The 23,959-nt window shown below is 39.3% G+C and overlaps 1 protein-coding gene across 1 annotated transcript in view; it reads right to left on the bottom strand.

Annotated features, from left to right (window-relative positions):
• ULK4 (unc-51 like kinase 4) overlaps nt 1-23,959 on the bottom strand; it is a 1,503,227-nt gene that overhangs the window by 737,249 nt on the left and 742,019 nt on the right. Inside the window, exon 22 of the mRNA XM_053714343.1 lies at nt 17,234-17,361. Within this exon, the coding sequence (XP_053570318.1) occupies nt 17,234-17,361 (128 nt within the window). The remainder of the gene's footprint in view (nt 1-17,233; nt 17,362-23,959) is intronic.

The following is a 23,959-nucleotide window of genomic DNA, read 5'->3' as shown; positions in this document are numbered from 1 at the left end:
ACTACAGAAATCACTTAAAGGGATAGGAAAGTCAAAATTAAACTAGCATGATTCAGATAGAGCATGTCACTTTAAGACACCTTTTAAATTCACTTCTATTTTCAAATGTGCTTCATTCTCTTAGTATCTCTTGTTGAAACATAATATGCACATACCCTACACTAGTGGGAGCTAGTTGTCAATTACTGCATGCACACTATGTTCTAATGAAAGCATGAAAGAAAATTTTGGGGTTATTTGCCCCTTTAAAAAGACAGCAAATTCTAGATATTTATTGCATACATATAACAGCACATTATGAATTAGAAAAATGGTTATTGTAAATCCGTTTATTTTGATCTTGAAGCTAACAGGAAGTGCAAGACGGTATACAACTGGGCCTTTAAGGGACACTGAACCCAAATATTTTCTTTCGTGATTCAGATAGAGCATGCAATTTTAAGCAACTTTCTAATTTACTCCTATTATCAGTTTTCTTTGTTCTCTTGCTATGTTTATTTGAAAAATAAGGCATCTAAGCATTTTTTTGGTTCAGGACTCTGGATAGCACTTTTTTATTGGTAGATTAATTTATCCACCAATCAGCAAGGACAACCCAGGTTGTTCACCAAAAATGGGCCGGCATCTAAATTTACATTCTTGCATTTCAAATAAAGATACCAAGAGAATGAAGAAAATTTGATAAGAGGAGTAAATTAGAAAGTTGCTTAAATGTAATGCTCTATCTGAATCAAGAAAGAAAAAATTTGGGTTCAGTGTCCCTTTAAGACTAATTACTCACTGGCTGATAAGCAAAACTCAAAATTATTTACTGGTGGACAGTTATATGCCTCAAAAATGAAATTTATGCTTACCTGATAAATTTGTTTCTTTCTTGACACGGTGAGTCCACGGATCATCATAATTACTATTGGGAATATCACTCCTGGTCTGCAGGAGGAGGCAAAGAGCACCACAGCCAAAGCTGTTAAATACCACTCCCCTTACCCACAAACCCCAGTCATTCGACTAAAGGGAAAGGACAAAGTAAAGTAATATAAGGTGCAGAGGTGCCTGAGGTTTATGAAAAAAAGAAACTGTCTGAAAATACAGGGCGGGGCCGTGGACTCCCCGTGTCAAGAAAGAAACAAATTTATCAGGTAAGCATAAATTTAATTTTCTTTCTAATGACACGGTGAGTCCACGGATCATCATAATTACTATTGGGAATCAATACCCAAGCTAGAGGACACGGATGATAAGGGAGGGACAAGACAGTTAGCCTAAACAGAAGGCACCACTGCTTGAAGAACCTTTCTCCCAAAAACAGCCTCAGCAGAAGCAAAAGTATCACATTTGTAAAATTTAGAAAAAGTATGTAGAGATGACCAAGTGGCAGCCTTGCAAATCTGATCTACAGAAGCACAATTTTTAAAAGCCCAAGTAGAAGAAACAGCCCTCGTGGAATGAGCCGTGATTCTCTCAGGAGGCTGCTGACCAGCAGTCTCATAAGCCAAGCGAATAACACTCCTCAACCAACAAGAAAGAGAAGTAGCCGTAGCTTTCTGACCTTTACGTTTCCTAGAAAAAACAACAAATAAAGAAGAAGACTGGCGAAAATCCTTAGTCGCCTGCAAATAATATTTCAATGCACGAACTACATCCAGATTGTGCAACAAATGTTCTTTATGAGAAGAAGGATTAGGACACAGGGAAGGAACCGCAATTTCCTCATTAAATATTCTTATCAGAAACAACCTTGGGAAGAAAACCTAATGCAGTACGAAGTACTACCTTATCAGAATGAAAAATAAGAAAAGGAGACTCACATTGCAATGCGGAAAGCTCCGAAACTCTTCGAGCAGAAGAGATAGCAACCAAAAACAAAACCTTCCAAAGAATGCATAGGCCTCTAGTTATCAATGTCTGTCGGACCTGATCCGACAGACATCGCTGTCAATCAACCCGATCGTACTCGATCGGGTTGATTTTCGGCGATGTCTGTTCGCCTGCTCAGAGCAGGCGGACAGGTTATGGAGCAGCGATCTTTGTGATCGCTGCTTCATAACTGCTGTTTCTGGCGAGCCTGCAGGCTCACCAGAAACACGGGGCATCAAGCTCCATACGGAGCTTGATACATATGCCCCATAGGCTCAAACGGAGCCTGTTGAAGAACTCTCAGAACTAAATTAAGACTCCAAGGAGGAGTCACAAACTTAAACATAGGCCGAATTTTCACCAAGGCCTGACAAAAAGACTGAACATCTGGCACATCCGCCAGACGTTTATGTAACAAAATAGATAAAGCAGAAATTTGACCCTTCAGGGTACTAGCAGACAAACCTTTCTCCAGACCCTCCTGGAGAAAAGCCAAAATCCTAGGAATCCTTACTCTACTCCAAGAGTAGCCCTTAGATTCACTAATACAGATATTTACACCATATCTTTTAATAAATCTTTCTAGTCACAGGCTTACGCGCCTGAATCATAGTCTTATTAACTGACTCAGAAAAACCACGCTAAGATAGAATCAAGCATACAATCTCCAAGCAGTCAGCTTCAGAGAAATGAGATTTGGATGAAGGAAGAGCCCCTGAAGTAGAAGGTCCTTCCTCAATGGAAGACTCCGAGGTGGAAATGATGACATCTCCACCAGATTTGCATACCAGATCCTGCGAGGACACGCCGGAGCAATGAGAATTACCGATGCCCTCTTCTGTCGAATCCGAGCAATAACTCGAGGAAGAAGGGCAAACTGAGGAAACACATATGCCAGACTGAACTTCCAAGGAACTGCCAGAGCATCTATTAGAACCGCTTGAGGATCCCTTGACCTCGAACCGTACTTCGGAAGCTTGGCATTGTGACGAGATGCCATAAGATCCAACTCCGGTTGACCCCACTTGAGAATCAAACTAGAAAACACCTCCGGATGAAGTTCCCACTCCCCCGGATGAAAAGACTCTCTGCTCAGAAAATCCGCTTCCCAATTGTCCACCCCTGGAATGTGGATCGCAGACAGACAACAATTGTGAGCCTCTGCCCACTGAATAATCCTGGCTACTTCCTTCATTGCCAAGGAACTACAAGTTCCTCCCTGATGATTGATGTAAGCCACAGACGTTATGTTGTCCGACTGGAAACTGATAAACTGAGTTGAAGCCAACTGAGGCCAGGCCAGAAGAGCATTGAAAATTGACATTTATGGGAAGAACCGATTTCTCCCGAGTCTACAGACCCTGAGCCCTTAACGAACCCCAGACAACTCCCCAACCCAGCAGACTGGCATCAGTGGTCACAAACAACCAGGAAAACCTGCAAAAACAGGTTCCCTGGGAGAGAAGATCCTGAGACAACCACCACGGAAAATAGATTCTCTTGCAGCATGATCTAGAACAATCTTTGGAGACAAATCCGTATAATCTCTGTTCCACTGTCTCAGCATGCATAACTGCAGAGGTCTGAGATGGAACCGAGCAAATGGAATGATGTCCTTGACTGAGACCATTAGACAAATAACCTCCATACACTGGGCCACCGTTGGCCAAGGGGATGACTGAAGAGCCAAACATGAATTGAACATTTTTGACTTCCTTGCTTCTGTCAAAAAAATATTCATTTCCAGAGAATCTATAATGGTTCCTAAGAATATCACTCTTGTAGCCGGAATCAAGGAACTTTTTCTTAAATTCACTTTCCAACCGTGGGAGCGCAGAGAAGACAACAACAACTCTGTGTGGGAGTTTGCGAGTTGAAAAGATGGCGCCTGGTAAGACTAGAATGTCGTCCAGGTAAGGAGCTACTGCAACCCCCTGTAGTCTGAGAACTGCTAATAACGCACCCAGGACATTTGAAAACACACTGGGAGCTGTGGCAATACCAAAAGGAAGAGCCACAAACTGAAAATGCTTGTCTACGGAAGCAAATCTCAGAAACTTGTGATGATCCGTGTGAATGGGAACATGTAGATACGCATCCTTCAGATCTACTGTAGTCATGAACTGACCCTCCTGAACCAGAGGAAGAATTGACTGAATAGTTTCTATCTTGAAAGATGGAACTTTGAGGAACTTGTTTAGCAACTTGAGATCTAGAATAGGTATGAAAGTTCCCTCCTTTTTGGGAACGATAAATAGGTTGGAATAAAACCCTAGACCCTGCTCCTGAACCGGAACAGGAACGATCACTCCCATGTCTGAAAGATCCTGCACACAACTTAAGAATGCCTCTCTTTTTATCAGATTTACAGTTAACTTTGACAGATGAAACCTGCCCCTGGGAGGAACATTTTTGAACTCCAGCTTGCATCCCTGGGACACAATATATACTACCCAGGGATCTGGAACATCCCTTACCCAGTTTTGAGCAAACAAAGATAACCTGCCTCCCACACAATCCATTCCCGGATCGGGGGCAGACCCTTCATGCAGACTTTGAGTCAGCAGCAGGCTTCTTAGATTGCTTCCCCTTGCTCCAGGACTGACTGGACTTCCAAGAGGGCTTGCACTGATCCTGCTTGCAGGAGGAAGACTTACCAGAGAAGTTACAAAACGAACAAAAATTACTCTGACGATCCTTCTGTTTATTTTTCCTATCCTGAGGAAGAGAATGACCCTTCCCTCCAGTGATATCAGAAATAATCTCAGCCAATCCAGGCCCAAACAAGGTCTTCCCCTTATAAGGAATGGATAAAATCTTAGATTTAGATGATACATTCCGCAGACCAAGACTTTAACCATAAAGCCCTGCGTGCCAAAACAGCAAAGCCAGAAATTTTTGCTCCCAACTTGATGACCTGTAAAGAAGCGTCTGCAATAAAAGAATTAGCCAATCTTAAAGCCTTAATTATATCCTGAATTTCCTCCAGGGGAAATTCCTGTTGAATAGAGTCAGACAATGCATCAAACCAATATGCAGCCACACTGGTAAGTGTCACAATACACGCAGCAGGTTGCCATTGGAACCCCTGGTGTATATAAATCCTTTTAAGAATAGCTTCTAACTTCTTATCCATGGGATCCTTAAAAGAACAACTATCCTCAATAGGAATAGTGGTCCTCTTAGCTAAAGTGGAAAGTGGCTCTCTACTTTAGGAACCGTCTGCCAAGATTCCTTAATAGAGTCCGCAATAGGAAACATCTTCCTAAAAATTGGAGAGGGGGAAAAAGGAATACCAGGCTTCTCCCACTCCCGTGAAAAATTTCTGAAACACGATCTGGAACAGGAAAAACTTCCGCCACAGAAGGAACTTCAAAAAACTTGTTAAACTTACTAGCCTTCTTGAGAGTAACTATGACCATTGAATCAGAGTAATCTAAAGTAACCAAAACCTTCCTGGGTAACAAACGGAGGTGCTCCAGCTTAAATCTGAAAGAAACAACCTCAGAATCTGCCAAAGGAGGCACACTATCAGAGTCTGAAATTTCACCTTCAGATGCAACTGAAATATCTTCTTCCTCAATCCTGTGAGAAGAAACATTAGACAGAGTTGCAACAGAATCAGAACTCCTTTTATGCTTACCCTGCAACACAGGAAAAACAGACAAAGCCTCAGTTACAGCAGAGGATATATGAGTAGCCATATCCTGTAAAGAAAAACCAACCTGAGACGAAATGCTGGGCACTACATGTGAAATTTGAGATGATTGCGTTACAGCTTGAACAGGAGGCTCCTGAACAACATTCTCCTGAGAAAAAGAAGGCTCTGTATTAAAAATCCTATCCCTATACTGCAAAGTTCTCTCTATACATGAAGAACAGAAAGGGATAGGTGGCTCTACATTAGCATCTAGACACAAATTGCAGGTAACAGCTTGCAAATCCTCTTGGTCCATTTTACACACAAAAGAAAATTAAATCTTAAATAACGCTACTGTCTCTTTAAATAATGCTACTGTCTCTTTAAATAACACTACTGTTTCTTTAAATAACACTACTGTCTCTATCCCAGAAAATATAAAAAAGGTCCTGAGCCCCTTCAAGCACCTCTGCACACTACCGAGGTGCTAAATGAACCTCCTACCAACCAGAGGATAACTTGCGCACACAAGACAAACCGGTCACGCTGAAACTCCACCAAGAAACTGCAGCAGCGGAGCCGACACAGAATGAACCTCTCACTTCAGTAGACTAAACACACAGCGAGGAAGAGCGCACAACCCTTGCTCCAAACAAACCAAACTCCGCCAATCGTGGGCGTTTACACAACCTCCCATTCGGCATGACAGTTCCAAGTAAAACACCGCCGGGAGGAAACCACAGAGGACTCAAAAAGTTTATTAAAGCTGCCTGTCAGAAAAACGCTACTAACGTTTTAAACACACACACACACACACACACACTAGCCAAATACAAAGCCCAATAAAAAAACACCAAACAGCCTCAGCTGCAAACTACACAACAGTTCCCCACAAAACTGTCAATAGTTAGATAAAAACTGAACACAGTCAAACATAAATTAACCCCCTAGGTGCCATATCTATCTAAGAACAGCAGTTACCTCAAAAATAATCTGCCCAGTAGCAGGGCAACTCACCAAGTTTGAAAGGTAATACTCCTTACATGTGGAAAAAAAAAGGCTGAATAAACTTATTCAGACTTTTTAAAAGAAGGGCAGCATAAACTACATGGGAGGCGCAGAGGGGATTATACCTCCCAAGTTCCCAAATGCTCAAAAGCCACCATTGCTCTACTGAAGAGACTAACATGGACTACGGCTATACCCCAGAAAAAAAAGTCTGCTTTAAAAATAACAAACTCTTGATTGAAGAATCAGACACATACTTTACCACCTCCATGCAACTACAAGCAAAGAGAATGACTGGGGTTTGTGGGTAAGGGGTGTGGTATTTAACAGCTTTGGCTGTGGTGCTCTTTGCCTCCTCCTGCAGGCCAGGAGTGATATTCCCAATAGTAATTATGATGATCCGTGGACTCACTGTGTCATTAAAAAGAAAAGCATATTTTTTCTCAGTATAGATACTCATTTTCCACAACAACAAAAACAAACTAACACATTTTAAAATGCCATTTTAGATGCAAAGAAGAAAAAAATACTTCAATGTTTCTTTAATTTACTATTTTTGCTCTCAACTATCCACAAATTGCAGGTAAAACCTGAACTATTGTAATTATTTAATTCTAAAAGCAAAGAATTAAAATTAAATCATGCTCACCAAAATGTACATAGCTTGGTTCTTTGTTGCTGCAAAGTTCCAAAACCAATCAGTCAATGTGACGGAATAATCCACCAGAACTGTGTGTTACTCTGTTAAGAAAAGCCCTGGATTGGATGCATCTTGCAAATGCCCCATAGAAAATTTAGAATAGTTGAGGATAACTGTCATAGTTGTCTCTTCCAGATGGACTTGATGATAACTCACTAACTCATGTGAAAGTATCATCTTTTGCACAGGATATAATGGAAATAGAAATTTTGTTAAACAATCTGATCGATCACTCAGCATTCTTAAACTATATAACATTTCCCTTTCTGTTTGCACCCAGAACCTCAACATATTAAACTGAGGCTTCTTCAGACGTTCTGGATAGATGTATTCTATTCACAAGCTTTAAAGGAGGCTACAACTCCTAAAAAAAGCAGCAATCAATTGTAGCTCCCGCACAGAAACATCAAGTTTCAACAGCAGGAAAATAAAGTTACACTATTTAAAAAAATCTAGAGGTGACTGTAATATTATGCTTTCTAAAGTCATACGATATAGTATATTTTACTCTGAAATCTAATTAGCAACTTGTTATACAAGATTACAGGTGTAAGAAAAGTGAAAAAGGCTGATTTCTCTTAAGGTTCAGCACTGAGTGACATTTTCCCTTGTAGCACCGACTGCTCCAAAAACATATTCTTATCTATATGTTGGGCCAAGAATGTATTAGGTGCCAGTGCTGAAAGATAAAGATTGCTGCTTTCAATCGAAGTAAACAATCTAAACTAAATTATAGATTATGTCAGTCTAACACTGAACAAAAACCCATTACATACAAAGCTATGTTCTAATAAGTAGGTTGAAAAGAGTAGAGAAATGTTGGTAAATGATACAGTACTGACTATTTCACTTAAGAGTCAGATCACACAAAAAGTAACTTTCTAGTATACAAATATCTCAAGCCATTATGTTCTTACAATCTCACCTTCATTTCCAAGGTATCATAAAGGGACAATTTACTCAAAAAATGACTCCCCTTTAATTTGTTCCCATTATCCACTTTACCTGCTGGAGTGTATTAAATTGTTTATAAGTATTTCCATTGCCCTTATATTGGCATTTGAAATAGTTTATGTAGCCTGTGGTATCCACACCCATCCTTAAAGTTTTTGGCCTGAAGGCCAAGCTGTGTTAAGACAGCCAGTAGAATAAATTACACTCCCAGTGAGTTATAGAAGAGATAAGGTAAAAAAAATGTTAATTTTCCATTGTTCTCTCCAAGTATTGATGATTGGTTTATGGACAGATATAAGATAAAGAAGCAGGTATATTTGCACAATGTGATAAAGTAATGAGATCTGATTATACCTACAGGCCCAACCCATTTTATTAGGTTGTGGCTTCAAAACACAAAATCAGCTAATTCATATACACAAATAAACCTTAAAAAAGCAAATCTCATACATTTTATAATCTGCAGCTGGCAAACAAGTAATTGGAAACACATTAAGGGAAAAACAAATGTATAGTATACTGTCCCTTTAACAGCTTACAAAAGGCCAATATAGGTAAGGTCAAAGGTAAGATAATATGTTATGAAAAAGTTACTATATGTTTTTCTGTGGAAAATACAGTAAATAAAAAGGTGTAATACATTACACAAAGAACACTGACATAAAATAAAGTTCTTAGAAAAGAGACTTTCAGATCTCCCAACTTTCACAGACAGTGTAGGATTTACACAAGTTAAAAATATGCCCTCTGACCCTCCTAAAAACTTCTCCCATCATTGCAAATGGCCCAGTTTCCAGAGTGAGACCAGATTATGACTGGCCACAACACACCCTGACTCCGCCCAACATACCTCCCTCATGACTTAACTCCACCCACAAAACACAATTGAGCAACTATCCACTAATTCCCATCGCCTCCCTGTGCTGAAAAGTCTCTGGGATGTCTTGGGAGCCATGGGATTTGAAAGGAATAAATAAACATACAACATTATTTATCCTAAACAATATATTTATTTCATTGCATTTTGAATGGAGAAACTGTCATAGTCCAGTGATTCACATTTCAACACTTGTTATTTTGGTATTCCATTTTAGGAAATAAATTAGCTATTTTATGAAATGCTGCTGGAAAAGTGTTCTCTTATAGATTAGTATACAAGCAAATGACAGTGAATGTATCATGCTCTGATGGGTTTTAAAATATCATGATAAATAGATTATCAAGGGGTTTCAAATGTATTGGAATGGGTTTGAAACCTCAAGAAAAGCCATGTATTTATTTCACTTTGCATGGGAATCGATGAAGGATTTTGAAGGGAGCTTGTGTTACAACTATACATGTTTCATTACCCTTATTATTTTTATTTTTATTTTATTTCAAAAGAGCTTTATTGGTGAAAATTTAGGTTCACAACATTCACATTAAAACATTTACATCAAAAACAAATAAAATATAGTTCTGTAAACCTACAAGTATACTTTTACAAAGCTCTCTTTTTAATACAATTTTATAATTTTTTTTCCATAAACTCTTATCTTCAAAATCTATGGTCTTTATAGTTTGATTATCTAAAAATACGGTCATTGTTAATGTTAGCTCGGCCACAGTCTTTGCTTGGCTCCGGCCAGAATAGCCAGATGCGATAAAGTGTAGAGAAAAGAGGAGCATAGAGAAGAGAGGAGAGGAGAAGGGAGAACAAAAAAAAAAAGGGGACATTTTATATAGTACAATTCCAGATTGCCAGGATCATCTCATGTATGTCTAGTTTGTCTATTTTAAGATAGTGGTATCTCTCTAGAACAATAAGCTCCAAGACTTGTCTTTCCCATTCCTCAACTGACGGTACTCCCTGAGTTTTCCATCTTTTAGGAATAAGTTTTTTTGCACCTGTGATCATTATCAACAAGAGTGCTAGCTTAGCCGAATCCTTGACTTTAGGTAGTGAGCAAAATAGGACGCTCTCTGGATTATTTGGTATATGAATGTTCAGTAAGTTTGAGATAAAGGAAAAGATGTCCGCCCAGTAGCCACCCAATCTAGGGCAAGACCACCATATGTGTGATAAAGAGCCCTCTCCACCGCATCCTCTCCAGCAGGTGCTGCTCAGAGAAGGAAACATTTTGTGGAGCCTGGTAGGAGTGAGGTACCACCGACTCATAAGTTTAAAGTGTATTTCCTGTATGTTGGCGGATACTGAAGAGCGTTTGGAAAGTTCAAAGGCCTTTATTCATGAGTCTGGCTCTATTCCCTGAGATAACTCTTTATTCCAAGCAAAAGTGTAAGAAGGTAGTGCCGTTTGATCATCAGAGGAGGTTATGTTATATAAAAGGGAAATGAGGTGTCTTGGTGTGTTCGGAAGGATACAAAGCCTTTCAAAGGGTGTAAGTCCGCGGCCCATCTCGTTCCTATATTTGTGGTGAGAGATATAGTGGAGCAATTGATTAAAGTTGAGCCACGAGGAAAAAAATTCCTTGTGTGTCTCAGCCACTTGGGTCTGGGTTTTAATAATATTATTTTCTTTAAGGAACTGCATAGATCCTTCTCTGAGACTGTAAGGTTGTTTAATACGGCAGCCTAGTTTGCAATATGGAAGATCTATATTTTCAATTATCGGAGTAAGAGGTGAGTTTCTAGACGAGACATGAGTGCTTGTAGCCAGGGTTTTGTCCCATTCGGTTAGTGTTTCTGCTGTTATAATGTACTTGTGTAAGCTTTTTGGCCTGCGAGCAGGGGTAGTCCATGCCAGTGTGCCTACATTATTTAATGAAAATATTTGCCTGTCTAAGTGAAGCCAAGCCTTATCTGTGTCGTTATGGGACCACTCTGTTACTCTTTGTAGGAAGATCGCTCTCCTGTAAGCCGATAAGTTTGGCAGACCCAATCCCCCTTTGTCCCTTGGCATGTACATTGTTTTCTTTGGAACCCTGGCTCTAGTATTGGCCCAAATGTAGCGTTATACCCATCCTGTAAGGGGATTGGTAGCCCCTTAAGTATATAAAGAATCCTAGGGAGGATGTTCATCTTAAATACTCCTATCCTCCCCAGCCAAGAAATGGGTTTGTTCCTCCAGCTAGACAAGTCTCTGATGATGTCGTTTTTTAAAGGGATGTAATTATGTTTAAAAAGGTCCTGCACACTTGGTGTTAATTGTATCCCCAGGTACTTAAGTTTATGGTGTGCTATTGGTATATGGTACTTTTCATTCAAATTGTTTATGTGCTGTGTCTGAGTGTTAATATTCATTAGTTCCGATTTGTTTAAGTTATAAGAAGGAAATTAGATACCGCACTATATGAGTCTAGTTCCTTCAGTAGTTCTGGGATGGAGGTTTCGGCCTCGGATAAGGTGAAGAGTACATCATCCGCATATAGTGCTTGTTTACATTCCAAATCTCCAACCCTAATTCCTGTAATTTTGTCATTTAGCCTAATTTTATGTGAGAGGACCTCTATGGATACAGCGAATAATAAGGGCGAGAGTGGGCAACCCTGCCTCGTCCTGTTGCTAATGTGGAATGTATCGGAGAGTGTTCCGTTAACACGAACCCTCACATTTGGGGCCGAGTAAAGTGCCATTGACATGTTTAAGAAGGCTTGAGGTATACGCATCTCGCTCATAGCCCTCTGTAAGAAGGGCCAACCCACCCTATCAAAAGCCTTGTCCGCGTCTGTTGCGAGCAAGACCATAGGAGTTCCGGTCACTTTCGCATGGTTTATCAATTGTATAACTTTGGTGATATTGTCTCTCGTCTCCCTCCCTGGAATAAACCCCACCTGGTCCCTATCAATCAGGTCTGGTAGAAATTTATTTAGTCTGTTCGCTAGAATTTTGGCCAGTATTTTCATATCTGTATTAATTAAGGAGATAGGTCTGAAATTGCCCGGGCTAGTGGCTTGTCTACCTGGTTTGGTTAAAACTGTTATATGTGCTTCTAATAAGTTTCTAGTTATTTTAGGATAATCTCTAAGGTTGTTAAATAACTGTAACATGTGTGAGGCTAAGACTCCCTCGCATTTCTTATAGTAAGTGGACGTAAGTCCATCTGGACCAGGGCTTTTACCCGAAGGGATGTCCTTTATAGCCTGTTGGAGTTCTTCTGTGGTTATATGGGCAGATAGGGATTCAGCTGTTTGTGCATCTAATGTTGGGAGCTGGAGGTCTTTAAAGTATTGGTTCAAGTCTTCTTCTAGTGTGGGGTTATCTTGTGAATTATCTGCCCCAAGATTGTAAAGTTTGTTATAATAGTTTCGGAAAGAGGCAGCAAACATGGGACTATCCTTCACTGTTTTACTGTCTGGTGTGACGAGAGAGTGTACATAGGTATTTGTTTCCTTTTTAAGTTCCTAACTAGAATTTTGCCTGGTTTGTTTCCCCCTTCAAAATAATATTGTTTAAGGAACAGCGCCTTACGTTGGTGAATTTCAGTCAGGTGTTGTTTGAGCAATAGTCTATTATCCGTAAGTTCGGACAAGATTTGTTCGTTTGATGGGTTTTGTTTGTGTGCAGTTTCTAGTGATCTAATTGTTTGTAAGAGTTTGGTGTGTTTTTCCCTAGATATTCTATTTAGTTTGGACTTATGTTTTATTAGTATACCTCTAACAACAGTTTTGTGGGCCTCCCACTCCAGCTGCCTAGAGGAAGATGTTTGTGAGTTTAGCCTAAAGTATTCAGTGATGTTCTTTTGGACTGATTCTAAGAAAACTGTATCACTTAGTAAGGAGTTTTCTAGTCTCCAGACTTTGTAAGAGATCAGCACGTCAGGCCAAAGTACTCTACAAGTTACAGGAGCATGATCGGACCAGGTGATGGAGCCAATATTACAATCGCTTGTGATGGATAGGCCTTGTGAGTCAGTGTATATATGATCAATCCTTGTGTAGCAGTTATGAGGGTTAGCATAAAAGGTGTAATCCCTATCCAGGGGGTGCAGTGTCCTCCATGTGTCGTGCAGTGTGAGATTTTGAAGTATATTTTTAATTACTTTTAGCTTCTTGTTTGCTATGCTGGAAGTCCCCCTTGAGGAGTCTAGGTGAGGTTCCAGGGAGAGGTTAAAATCTCCTGCTAGGAATACCACACCCTGGGAGTGGTCAAGGATCAAGTTAGCTATTTTAAAAAAAAATCCAATATGTGTCTGATTTGGGGCATATATGTTGATAAGTGTTATTTGATGTCCATAAAGTAGGCCCTTCAACAAAATATATCTGCCTTCCGGATCCCTTTCAGTTTGAAGTATTTTTATAGGTAGGGTCCTGTGAAATATAATGCCGACTCCAGCTTTTTTGTTAGGTCCGGAGGCGAAATAGGCAGAGGGGTATTGTGTATTGTTCCATCTGGGTTCCCTTCCCTTCTGAAAATGGGTTTCTTGGAACATAAGGATGTGGTTATTAAGTTTGTTCAAGTCTCGGAACGCTATAGAGCGTTTACCGGGGTTATTTAACCCTTTAGCATTAATTGTAGTTATTTGTATCGTATGGTCTTGGAATTTACTGGTTTTAGTTTGCATCTTAGAAAAAAAAAAAAAGGAGTAGGAGAAAAGGTAGGGAGAAAGAGCAATGAAGTAGTATACAGAAATAAGAGAGTAAGAGTAGTAGTAAATATTTAGAAGAGCACAAGCGATATCTCAGATGTGGGCTGTACAAATTATAATTTTACAGAGTTTAATAGAATAACGTAACAGTCTTTTAGTCAGTAATGAGTTAAAGAAAAAGAAAAAAAAAAAATATATGTAGCTTCTGTGGCCAATACAACAAATGCAACAAATGTAACAACTGGGGGTAGTACACCCATGCTTAGCAAACAATAAACAGTATCGTATAACGATATAAGAAGTGTGATCCCAGCTTATGTTAGATAGGGGGGGGGGGAGATTAGGTAGAGGGAGAGAGAAGAGGTAGGGAGATAGGGGAGAAGACCAGAGAGGTTAGGAGGAGAGGGAGAGGGAAGGGACAGAGAAGGAGGTAGCGGGATGGAATGGAATTTGGGGAGGGGGCGAAAAGGGGATGAAGGTTTGGGAAAGGGTAAGAAAGGAATGGAAGGGGGAAAGAGAGAGATATGTGAGGGAGAGGGGGAGTTTGAGGGGCAGGGAAGAGTATAATAAGAGAGATTGAATAGGGGGAGGAGGAGGAGGGCAGAAGATAGATGAGACACTGAAAAATGTACCCGCTAGAGTATGTTATTAGCCCTATAGACTAAGAAGCCTCAAATTAAGTACAACGAGAACAACAACATACATATAACAATATTTGAGAGATATAAACGGTTCCTACAAACTCTCATTATTCCCAAATATTATAGAACTCAATATTCATATTTAAACATTTAAAGCCTCTGAGATCTCATTATGCATAATACAAAAAACAAAATAATAGGGGGAGGGAGGGGAGGATGGGGAGGGGAGGATGGGGAGGGAAGGGGGGGGGAGGGAAGAGGGAAAAATAGGAGGAGTAGGGGAGGGGTGGTTAGAGGGAAGGGAGGATAGGAGGGGGAGGGGTGGGGGGGGGAGACCATCATGTAATATTTTGGACGAGCATGACAAAAGAGCCTCTATCTACAATCAGTTGTATAACCCTAGTGTAGGCGAGAATACTATACCAAGGTGCTTAACCATTTGGAGTCTTTGTGAATACGTTAAGTCAATATAACTCTCCAATGAAGGAGTTGTGTATAAATGTTCAGTTCGCCTGTAATAACATTTTAATAATCTGCATAGGTATTTCTTCCCTTATTCCCTTATAGTAGTGGAGTGCAACTAGGGAAAGAAACCTATACTAGGCTAGATTTCCTTTAATAAACAGTTTTATGTTAGCCACTAGCGCCTTCCCTCGATCCTCTTAACAGATAAAGTACTTATCTACACATCTGAGGCAGGGTTATCCGTGGGTACGGCAGGTCTAGTTGCCTCCCCTCTTGGTGAGTGATGTATGGCCTGGTCGGAGCTTCCCGGTAAGGCCAGATCCTTGAAAAAAGGGTTAGGGTCGGTTCCCGGCCTATAAATGACCGTTTTGTTATTGTGGTTAACGATAAGGGATTCCGGGAAACCCCAACGGTATTGAACTTTGTTCTTTCGGAGATGAGAGGTTATGTGAGAGAGTTCTCGCCGCTTCTGCAGTGTAACCGGCGACAAGTCCGTGAATATTTGTATTTCTTCCCCTACGTGTGTAATATGGTGTTTGGTTCTAGCATTTCTAAGGATTTCCTCCTTGTCTTTAAAACGTAGAAATTTTACTATGATGTCTCTGGGTGGAGCCTTCGGAGGCGGTTTGGGCCTGAGTGCCCTATGGGCTCTTTCAATGGGAATCTCATTTGCTGCAGGAGTGCCCTTTATTACCCTAAAAAGGGCCTGTAAATAGCCTTCTATCGCAGGAGGATGTACTGTTTCTGATATACCCCTAAATCTGAGGTTGTTGCGTCTGCAACGATTATCCAAGTCCTCCACTTTATCCGTTAAATAAAAGACTTGTTCTGATTGACTCCGTAGATCTTCTGTATTGAGCTTTATGTTTTCAGTAAGAGAACCGTGTTGTTCTTCTATTTTCTTAACTCTATGGTCTAGAGCACTCAGGTCTTTCCTAAGGTCCCCAAATAGATCTCTCATCTCTTTCAATACTCCCTGTATGTCTTCTTTAGAAGAAAGGTGTTGTAAATCATTTTTTTGTGATATAGGAAGACTGTGGAGCTTCAGTTTGAACAACCTGAGCTGTTGAGGCAGCTTGATTATTAGCCATACTTTTTCAAGGGATTTCTGTCCTAGGCTCAATTGGCTTTAAAAAAACGCTTAGTGGGTTGGAAAAAGCAGACTTCCCTGATTTATTTTGCCTCTTGCAAGGCATGACCTAAAACAGAGGCACTTGGGAGAATTAAAAATACGTAGTCGCTTATTATTATGATAGGCCTCTATCATAAAATCCTTCCGAGAAGAATAAGAGGATATCTTAATGCCCCTTTTGTTATTATCCCTGCTTCAAACTTATAGGTGTCACGGATGCTTATAAAGGACCTTGATGTATATGTTTTAATTGGTTTTAGTTTTATCCTGTTGCGTAGTTAGTAATTTTAAAGCCCACGTGTATACCGTGCCTGCTGTGAAATGGGCTCTGTCGCTCTGGGACTTTTTGTGTTAAGCCTGTCTCTAGGTTTCTTACAGGATCTACAAGGTTGTTTCTAGGCTGGCAGTAAAAAAGGGCTCTACCGACCACCGGGCAGTATATGCTACCAACTTACCCCCCTCTGGGGGCCAAGTGTGAAATTGTGCTGTCCCTGAGTAATGGCGTAACGTTCACGCAGTATGTAGCCCCTCTCCAGCTAGGCCTCCTCTGCGGCTAGACCCCTGCCGTCCACATGCAGCCTCTCGTTCCAATCTTACCAGCCAGAATATAGGATATAGTGAGGCGGATCGGCGATGATTCTTGACAAGAGTCTCTAGTTTATGCGCCTCTCTTAGTCCGTGAGCGGTGCTGTCGCCATATGCAGCCTTCCGAGCTTAGATAACGTGGTTGATCTTCCTTAGCGTAGGAATCCCAGTCCCGGGTCAGTTTGGTAGTTGGATGTTGTGTCCAGGTCTCTGCTTGCTATGTCCCCTGCTTTGGGTATAGGGTAGAAGGGTTAACGCTGGGTTTAAGTTATTATTGCTATCATGGGATATTGGAGCCCTCTCAATGTGCGGCCATCTCCCTGCGTGGCCAGGCTCCGCCCCCATTACCCTTATTATTTTATAGACATTTCATAGCATGTTTCAGTTATATGTCAAGGTCAAATTTATTTAAATATTTTAGTAATAAAAATTGCACATTTCATTTGCGTTGCATGTAATATATATATATATATATATATATATATATATATATATTTTCTATTTCTTTACCACAAAAAATTAAATAGTCCAAATGCAATGTTTGTGTTACTTTACACTGCATAACAAAATGACACTGTGGTCTGAATTTTAAAAACTTTATTACAGCACATGAAATTTTCCATAATTATCTGTTTATACAGAATCATTTGCATTTCTAAATTAGTTAACCATATCATGGGATAGCAGGAAATAAAATTTCCATATTTCATTAAATGAGATTTACCTTGTTTGGCAGCACAGCAGTAGCATATCTTTGTTGTTGATTAAAACTTGCAAGAGAACCAGAAAAGCTTTGGCTCGAATTATTGTAGAGGGGCTTTCCAAAAGATGTATTATCCTGGTAACAAATTCCTGAAATATAAAAGGATAGTGCAGAATAAACTTAATATGCTCATAAAATGTATTAATGACTGCAAACCTTACAATAAAAAGAATGAATGTGTGGTTGCTATTTAGAATGCTTAGGTGGATAAACAAAGAATCTAACAGATTTAAAAAAAAAAAAAAACTATCAAAGGGAGATGAAAGTCAAATTAAACTTTCATGAATCAAATATATCAAGCAATTTAAAAAACAACAACTTTACAATGTAATTACATTATTAAACTGTGCACACCGCTACTATAAAGGAACCAGCTACTATAAAAGGAACCAGCTACTATAAAGGAACCAGCTACTATAGAGGAACCGGCTACTATAAAAGGAACCAGCTACTATAAAAGGAACCAGCTACTATAGAGGAACCGGCTACTATAAAAGGAACCACCTACTATAAAAGGAACCAGCTACTATAAAAGGAACCAGCTACTATAAAAGGAACCAGCTACTATAAAAGGAACCAGCTACTATAAAAGGAACCAGCTACTATAAAAGGAACCGGCTACTATAAAAGGAACCACCTACTATAAAAGGAACCACCTACTATAAAAGGAACCAGCTACTATAAAAGGAACCAGCTACTATAGAGGAACCGGCTACTATAAAAGGAACTACCTACTATAAAAGGAACGACCTACTATAAAAGGAACCAGCTACTATAAAAGGAACCAGCTACTATAGAGGAACCGGCTACTATAAAAGGAACGACCTACTATAAAAGGAACCAGCTACTATAAAAGGAATCAGCTACTATAGAGGAACCGGCTACTACAGCGTTTGTGCAAGAGTTCACAGGAATATTATGTATATAAGTCTGTGATTGGTTGATTTCTCTCACATGATGCAATTAAAGGGCACTTTTAAATCTATTGTTTATTTGAAATGCACTACTGGGAACTAGCTGAACACATCTGGTGAGCCAATGTCAAGAGACAAATGTGTGTAGCCACCAATCACCACCTAGTTCCTAGTTGTGCACTGACAACAGAAGTAAATTGAACAGACTCTTAAAATGGCATGCTTTATTTGAACCATGAAAATTTCATTTTGACTATCATGCATGCCCCTTTAATTTTGGAAGAGAGACAAATTCTTTTTTGTTTTGTTTTTTTGTTGTTGCAATTTTGTTAAATCAAAGAGAGTCATGAGAAACACCAAACCTTTAAGAGATTATTTTCGGTTGCATAAACACAAACAAGAAAATCACACTGGAATATTGTCTGACAAATAAAATCAAAAGCAATAGACAGTATGTTTGACAAAGAAGATGTTTTCTTGAAAAGAGTAAGTGGTGCATTACTATAAGCTTGATAATACATAGCACTCTGTAAGTTAATAAGCCCATCTCTCTATAGCAAACCAAACTATTGTATTTTGCACTCGGCTGCTGAAACTATTGTTACCGGGCAACAAGAAAAGGAAATTATTGTCTATGTATTATTTTGCAGAAATATGTATTTTCCTAGACTATTATTACCAAGTATCAATAACATGTGAGTACCGAAATACGCAAGAGCGGCTTTCTCAGTTCTTTTCATCTGACATTTAAGTAAGAGCAAATGTACAAAAATGTAATCCCAGCATAGCATGGGTGCTGCGGAAAATGTCACATGAATTCAAATTTCTTTCTGCAATTAAAACCACAGTGTATATTTAACCAATACATTTGTCTGAATTCAAAAAAAATCTATTGTCGTTGTTTAAAACACATGTATTTGCTCAGACTTTAAAATTCCATTTAAGTATAGTGTGGTTTCTCATAAAGATTTTAAAAGCCAAATCGTTAAATTTGTTCTCCCATTTTAAATCAAACACTATATTCTCTTCTGTTAACGTCTATTATGGCCTTAAGGTACAATTTGCCATTTCCAGCAACTTCAAGAGAACAAGGTGATAATCTATTTTCAGAAAACAATCTACAGACTATTTATTGCAACCTTTTCGATTAGTTTTTCCTAAGTAAGGTAATAGGATAATGTATTATAGCCCCTGAGAGTGAGAAGAGTTATGAGTTTTGCACCTATGGTGCTGACAGATTTGTGACCAAGCCGATTAATCTACATTATTGCTTTACTTACAAGAAAGATAACATTTGACAGACTGGTTTGCCCACCGCTGCCAAAAGGTAGAAAGTATTTAGGAAAACAAGGCTAGTTTTCTTATGTCACATTTTTTTAAAATAATTAATTTTATCATTAAATCATTTATTTTAAGTTCATTCATTTATTTTTCCACCATTTTTACAAAATATCTTATACTTCTAACAAGGAAGCTGCTTTCTTCATATGGGTTGGCATTAATAGATTTCTTTGTATTGTTTTTAGTAACTGAAATTAAAAATAAAGTGAAGCTAGCTGCTTCCGCAACTTGATTAACTGAGTCTGTTTCATATCTTTCCTAAAAATGTCCATCCTTAGCAAACCACTCATATTGCAATACAGGTTGGTAAATCAAAGTGTGCATATTCAGATCCACATTTTATAATTAAAAGGGTAGGGTTGCCACCTTTTTTGGGCAAAAATACTGGTTGAGCTCATTAGCATAAATCATTAAAGGGACACTAAAGTCAAAATCAAAATTTCATGATTCAGATAGAGCATGTAGTTTTAAGAAACTTTCAAATTTCACAGGGTATACGTATACTAGTCTGTGATTGGCTGATGTCTGTCACATGATACAGGGGGCCAGTAAATCGGGGGCAAAATAATTTGTTAGGAAAAAAAATCTACTGCTTATTTGAAATTGTATTTAGTGGTCCTTTAAACATCATAAATCATAGAATTCTATCAGCCAATCGGAATTCAAGGGACGCCATCTTGAATACCGTCCCTTAAAGGAACCTTCATTCGAGAAGAGCCGATGCTCCACGCTGGATGTCTTGAAGATGGACCCGCTCCGCGCCGGATGTATGAAGATAAAAGATGCCGTCTGGATGAAGACTTCTGCCCGTCTGGAGGACCACTTCTTGCCGCTTGGATGAAGACTTTTCCAGGCTTCGTTGAGGACTTCTTGCCGCTTGGATGAAGACTACTCCCAGCTTCGTTGAGGATAGATGTCCGGTCTTCAAAAACTGTAAGTGGATCTTCGGTGGTTAGTGTTAGGTTTTATTAAGGATTTATTGGGTGGGTTTTATTTTTAGCTTAGGGTTTGGGTGGAAAAAGAGCTAAATGCCCTTTTAAGGGCAATGCCCATACAAATGCCCTTTTCAGGGCAATGGGGAGCTTATCTTTTTTTAGTTAAGATTTTATTTGGGGGGGTTTGGTTGTGTGGGTGGGGGTTTTTACTGTTGGGGGGTTGTTTGAATTTTTTTTTTTGACAGGTAAAAGAGCTGATTTTTTGGGGGCAATGCCGCGCAAAAGGCCCTTTTAAGGGTCATTGGTAGTTTATTGGAGGCTAGGGTTCTTTTTATTTTGGAGGGCTTTTTTTATTTTGATAGGGCTATTAGATTAGGTGTAATTAGTTTAAATATTTGATAATTTCTTTTTTATTTTGTATAATTTATTGTTTGTTTTTTTGTAGTTTAGTTAATTGTATTTAATTAATGTAATTCATTTAATTGTAGTGTAATGTTAGGTGTTAGTGTAAGACAGGTTAGGATTCATTTTACAGGTAAATTTGTATTTATTTTAACTAGGTAGCTAATAAATAGTTAATAACTATTTAGTAACTATTCTACCTAGTTAAAATAAATACAAACTTGCCTGTGAAATAAAAATAAAACCTAAGAAAGCTACAATATAACTATTAGTTATATTGTAGCTACCTTAGGGTTTATTTTATAGGTAAGTATTTTGTTTTAAATAGGAATTATTTAGTTATTAATAGTAATTAAAATAGATTTATTTTAATTACATTAAAGTTAGTGGGTGTTAGGTTTAGGGGTTAATACCTTTAGTATAGTGGTGGCGACATTGGGGCGGCAGATTAGGGGTTAATAAGTGTAGGTAGGTGGCGGCGATGTCGGGGCAGCACATTAGGGGTTAATAAAAGTAAAGTAGGTGGCGGCAGATTACGGGTTAATAAGTGTAGGTAGGTGGCAGCAGATTAGGGGTTAATAAGTGTAGGTAGGTGGTGGCGATGTTAGGGGCAGCAGATTAGGGGTTAATAAGTGTAATGTAGGTGGCGGCAGATTAGGGGTTAATAAGTGTAATGTAGGTGGCGGCGGTGTCGGGGGCAGCAGATTAGGGGTGTTTAGACTCAGGGTTTATGTTAGGGTGTTAGGTGTAAACAGAACTTTTTTTTCCCCATAGGAATCAATGGGGCTGCGTTACAGAGCTTTACGCTCCTTTATTGCAGGTGTTAGCCTTTTTTTCAGCCGGCTCTCCCCATTGATGTCTATGGGGAAATCGTGCACGAGCACGTAAAACCAGCTCACCACAGCGCTGGTATTAGAGTGCGGTATGGAGCTCAATTTTGCTTTACGCTGCAATATTGCCTGCTAACGCCGGGTTTTTGTAAATCTGTAATAACAGCACTGTAGGGAGGTGAGCGGTAACAATAACTTGCAAGTTAGCAACGTGCCGCTCATAACGCAAAACTCGCAATCTAGCCGATTGTTTTTTACAATTGTTTTTAATAAAATAATTAGTATTTTTTTATATCCGAAAAAGTCGGATCAAATAATTTTTGAACACGCTCTCCTTAATATTCTAGTCTTATCAGTCGACTGCACCCGGGGTGGTCTGTTTGTGTCACGTGAAAAGTCTAAGAGTACCAGAGGTGTTGACCTGAGTTTAAGGTTAGTTGGAGATTGTGAGGTCCAACCTTTGCACTTAGCACTATTATACCTAATGTGCCAATGAAAAGGAAACCCTATTGGGATTTACTTTTTTATTTATTCAATAATACGAGCTACGCTATGAGACGCCCCTTTGTTTATTGATTTCAGATATATCTGATCTTGTATGTGTGTAAATGACCCACATGCACTATACAATTGAATCTGCCTTAAAGGGACATTCAACACAGAAATTGTTATAGTTTAAAAAGATAACACCTTAACAACCCATTACCCAGCTTTGCACATCCAACATTGTTATATTAAAATACTTTATAACATTTAAACCTCTAAATGTTTGCCTGTTTCTTAGCCACTACAGCCTCCTATCACATGCTTTTTTATTAGCTTTTCACAACAGGGGACTGCTAGTTCATGTGGGCCATACAGATGATAACGTGCTCACGCCCGTGGGTTGTGGATGACACGGCACTAATTGGCTCAAATGCAAGTGAATATATAATAAATAAATAGCCATGTGATCAGGGGGCTGTCAAAAGAGGCTTAGATATAAGGTAATCACAGAGATAAAATGTATATTAATATAACCATGTTGGCTGTGCAAAACTGGGGAATGGGTAATAAAGGGATTATCTATCTTTTTAAATAATAACATAAATTATGACTTTCCAGATAATTTCCTTTCTTTTGATAAAGGTAGAGTCCACAGCTGCATTCATTACTTGTAGGAATACAGAACCTGGCCACCAGGAGGAGGCAAAGACAACGCAGCCAAAGGCTTTAATACCTCCCCCACTCATTCTGTAGAGGAGAACACGGACGGGAGCTGTGTACTCTCCCTGTATCGAAGGAAAGGAAATTATCTCATAAGTCATGTTTTCCTTCTAAATACAGGGAGAGTCAACAGCTGCATTCATTACTTGTGGGAACTAATGCCCAAGCTACAGAGGACACTGAATACTAATGGGAGGGCAAAAAGGGAGGCAGCCCAAATCTGAGGGCACTACAGCAAGCAAACAACCCATTCTCCCGATGCTGCTTCGACAGAAGTAAAAAAGAAAAAGAATGTTCTGAGGACCAGATAGCCGCCCAACAATCAGAACCATAAAGATCTCATGCCCGAAAACCAAGAAGACGTCACTGTTCTTGAACTGAGTCATAACCTCTGAGGAGGCTAGAAAGAAATTGACTCCAAGGTCAAGTGAAAAAAAACACTCCTCCATTAACAATAAAGAAGGCAGCCAAACCTACATAGTCCCAAAACCATCAAGGCAAGATTCCCTGAGGGAAACATTTAAAATAACAATCCTAGGAAGAAAACCCTAATAAACTTGTAAACAACCTTAATAAAAGGAAACTCCTCTAAGGAGTATGTCTTGTAAGATTACAACAAAGGGGCAATGGCATGTAGAAAAACATCTACAAACGGAATAAATCATTTAAGAAGGAATTCAAAGAACATTCCTGCATCGTCGGAAAAATGAATCCGGTGCCACCCCATAAAAGAGACTAAGCTCAAAGAAGAAGCAAGAAAGGTACCGGCCTGACTGTAGTCAGCACCCCAGGAAAAAGAACGAAACGCCTGATAGTGCAATGATCCTCTGGAACAAAAGAACAATCAGGCAATCAAAAATTGCTTGCAAGCGCCCACAAACAAGGAGCAAGGACTGCCGCCGGATTCAACCCACACCTACAGCATACTATGCAACAAAGGTACTCATCAGGATAAGAGAGCAAACTGTCCCAAAAAAGACTGCTCTAGCCAGCTCTTTCCCCAGCTCATCCTAGGGAAAATAAAGACAGACTCCCGAAGTCCAATAGAGAGCCAGAAAA

The sequence above is a fragment of the Bombina bombina genome, chromosome 5 (genome assembly GCF_027579735.1).
Source record: "Bombina bombina isolate aBomBom1 chromosome 5, aBomBom1.pri, whole genome shotgun sequence".
Taxonomy (NCBI): Eukaryota; Metazoa; Chordata; class Amphibia; order Anura; family Bombinatoridae; genus Bombina; species Bombina bombina.
The sequence above is the reverse complement of the archived record's forward strand: the minus strand, read 5'-3'. Positions and strand labels throughout refer to the sequence as shown.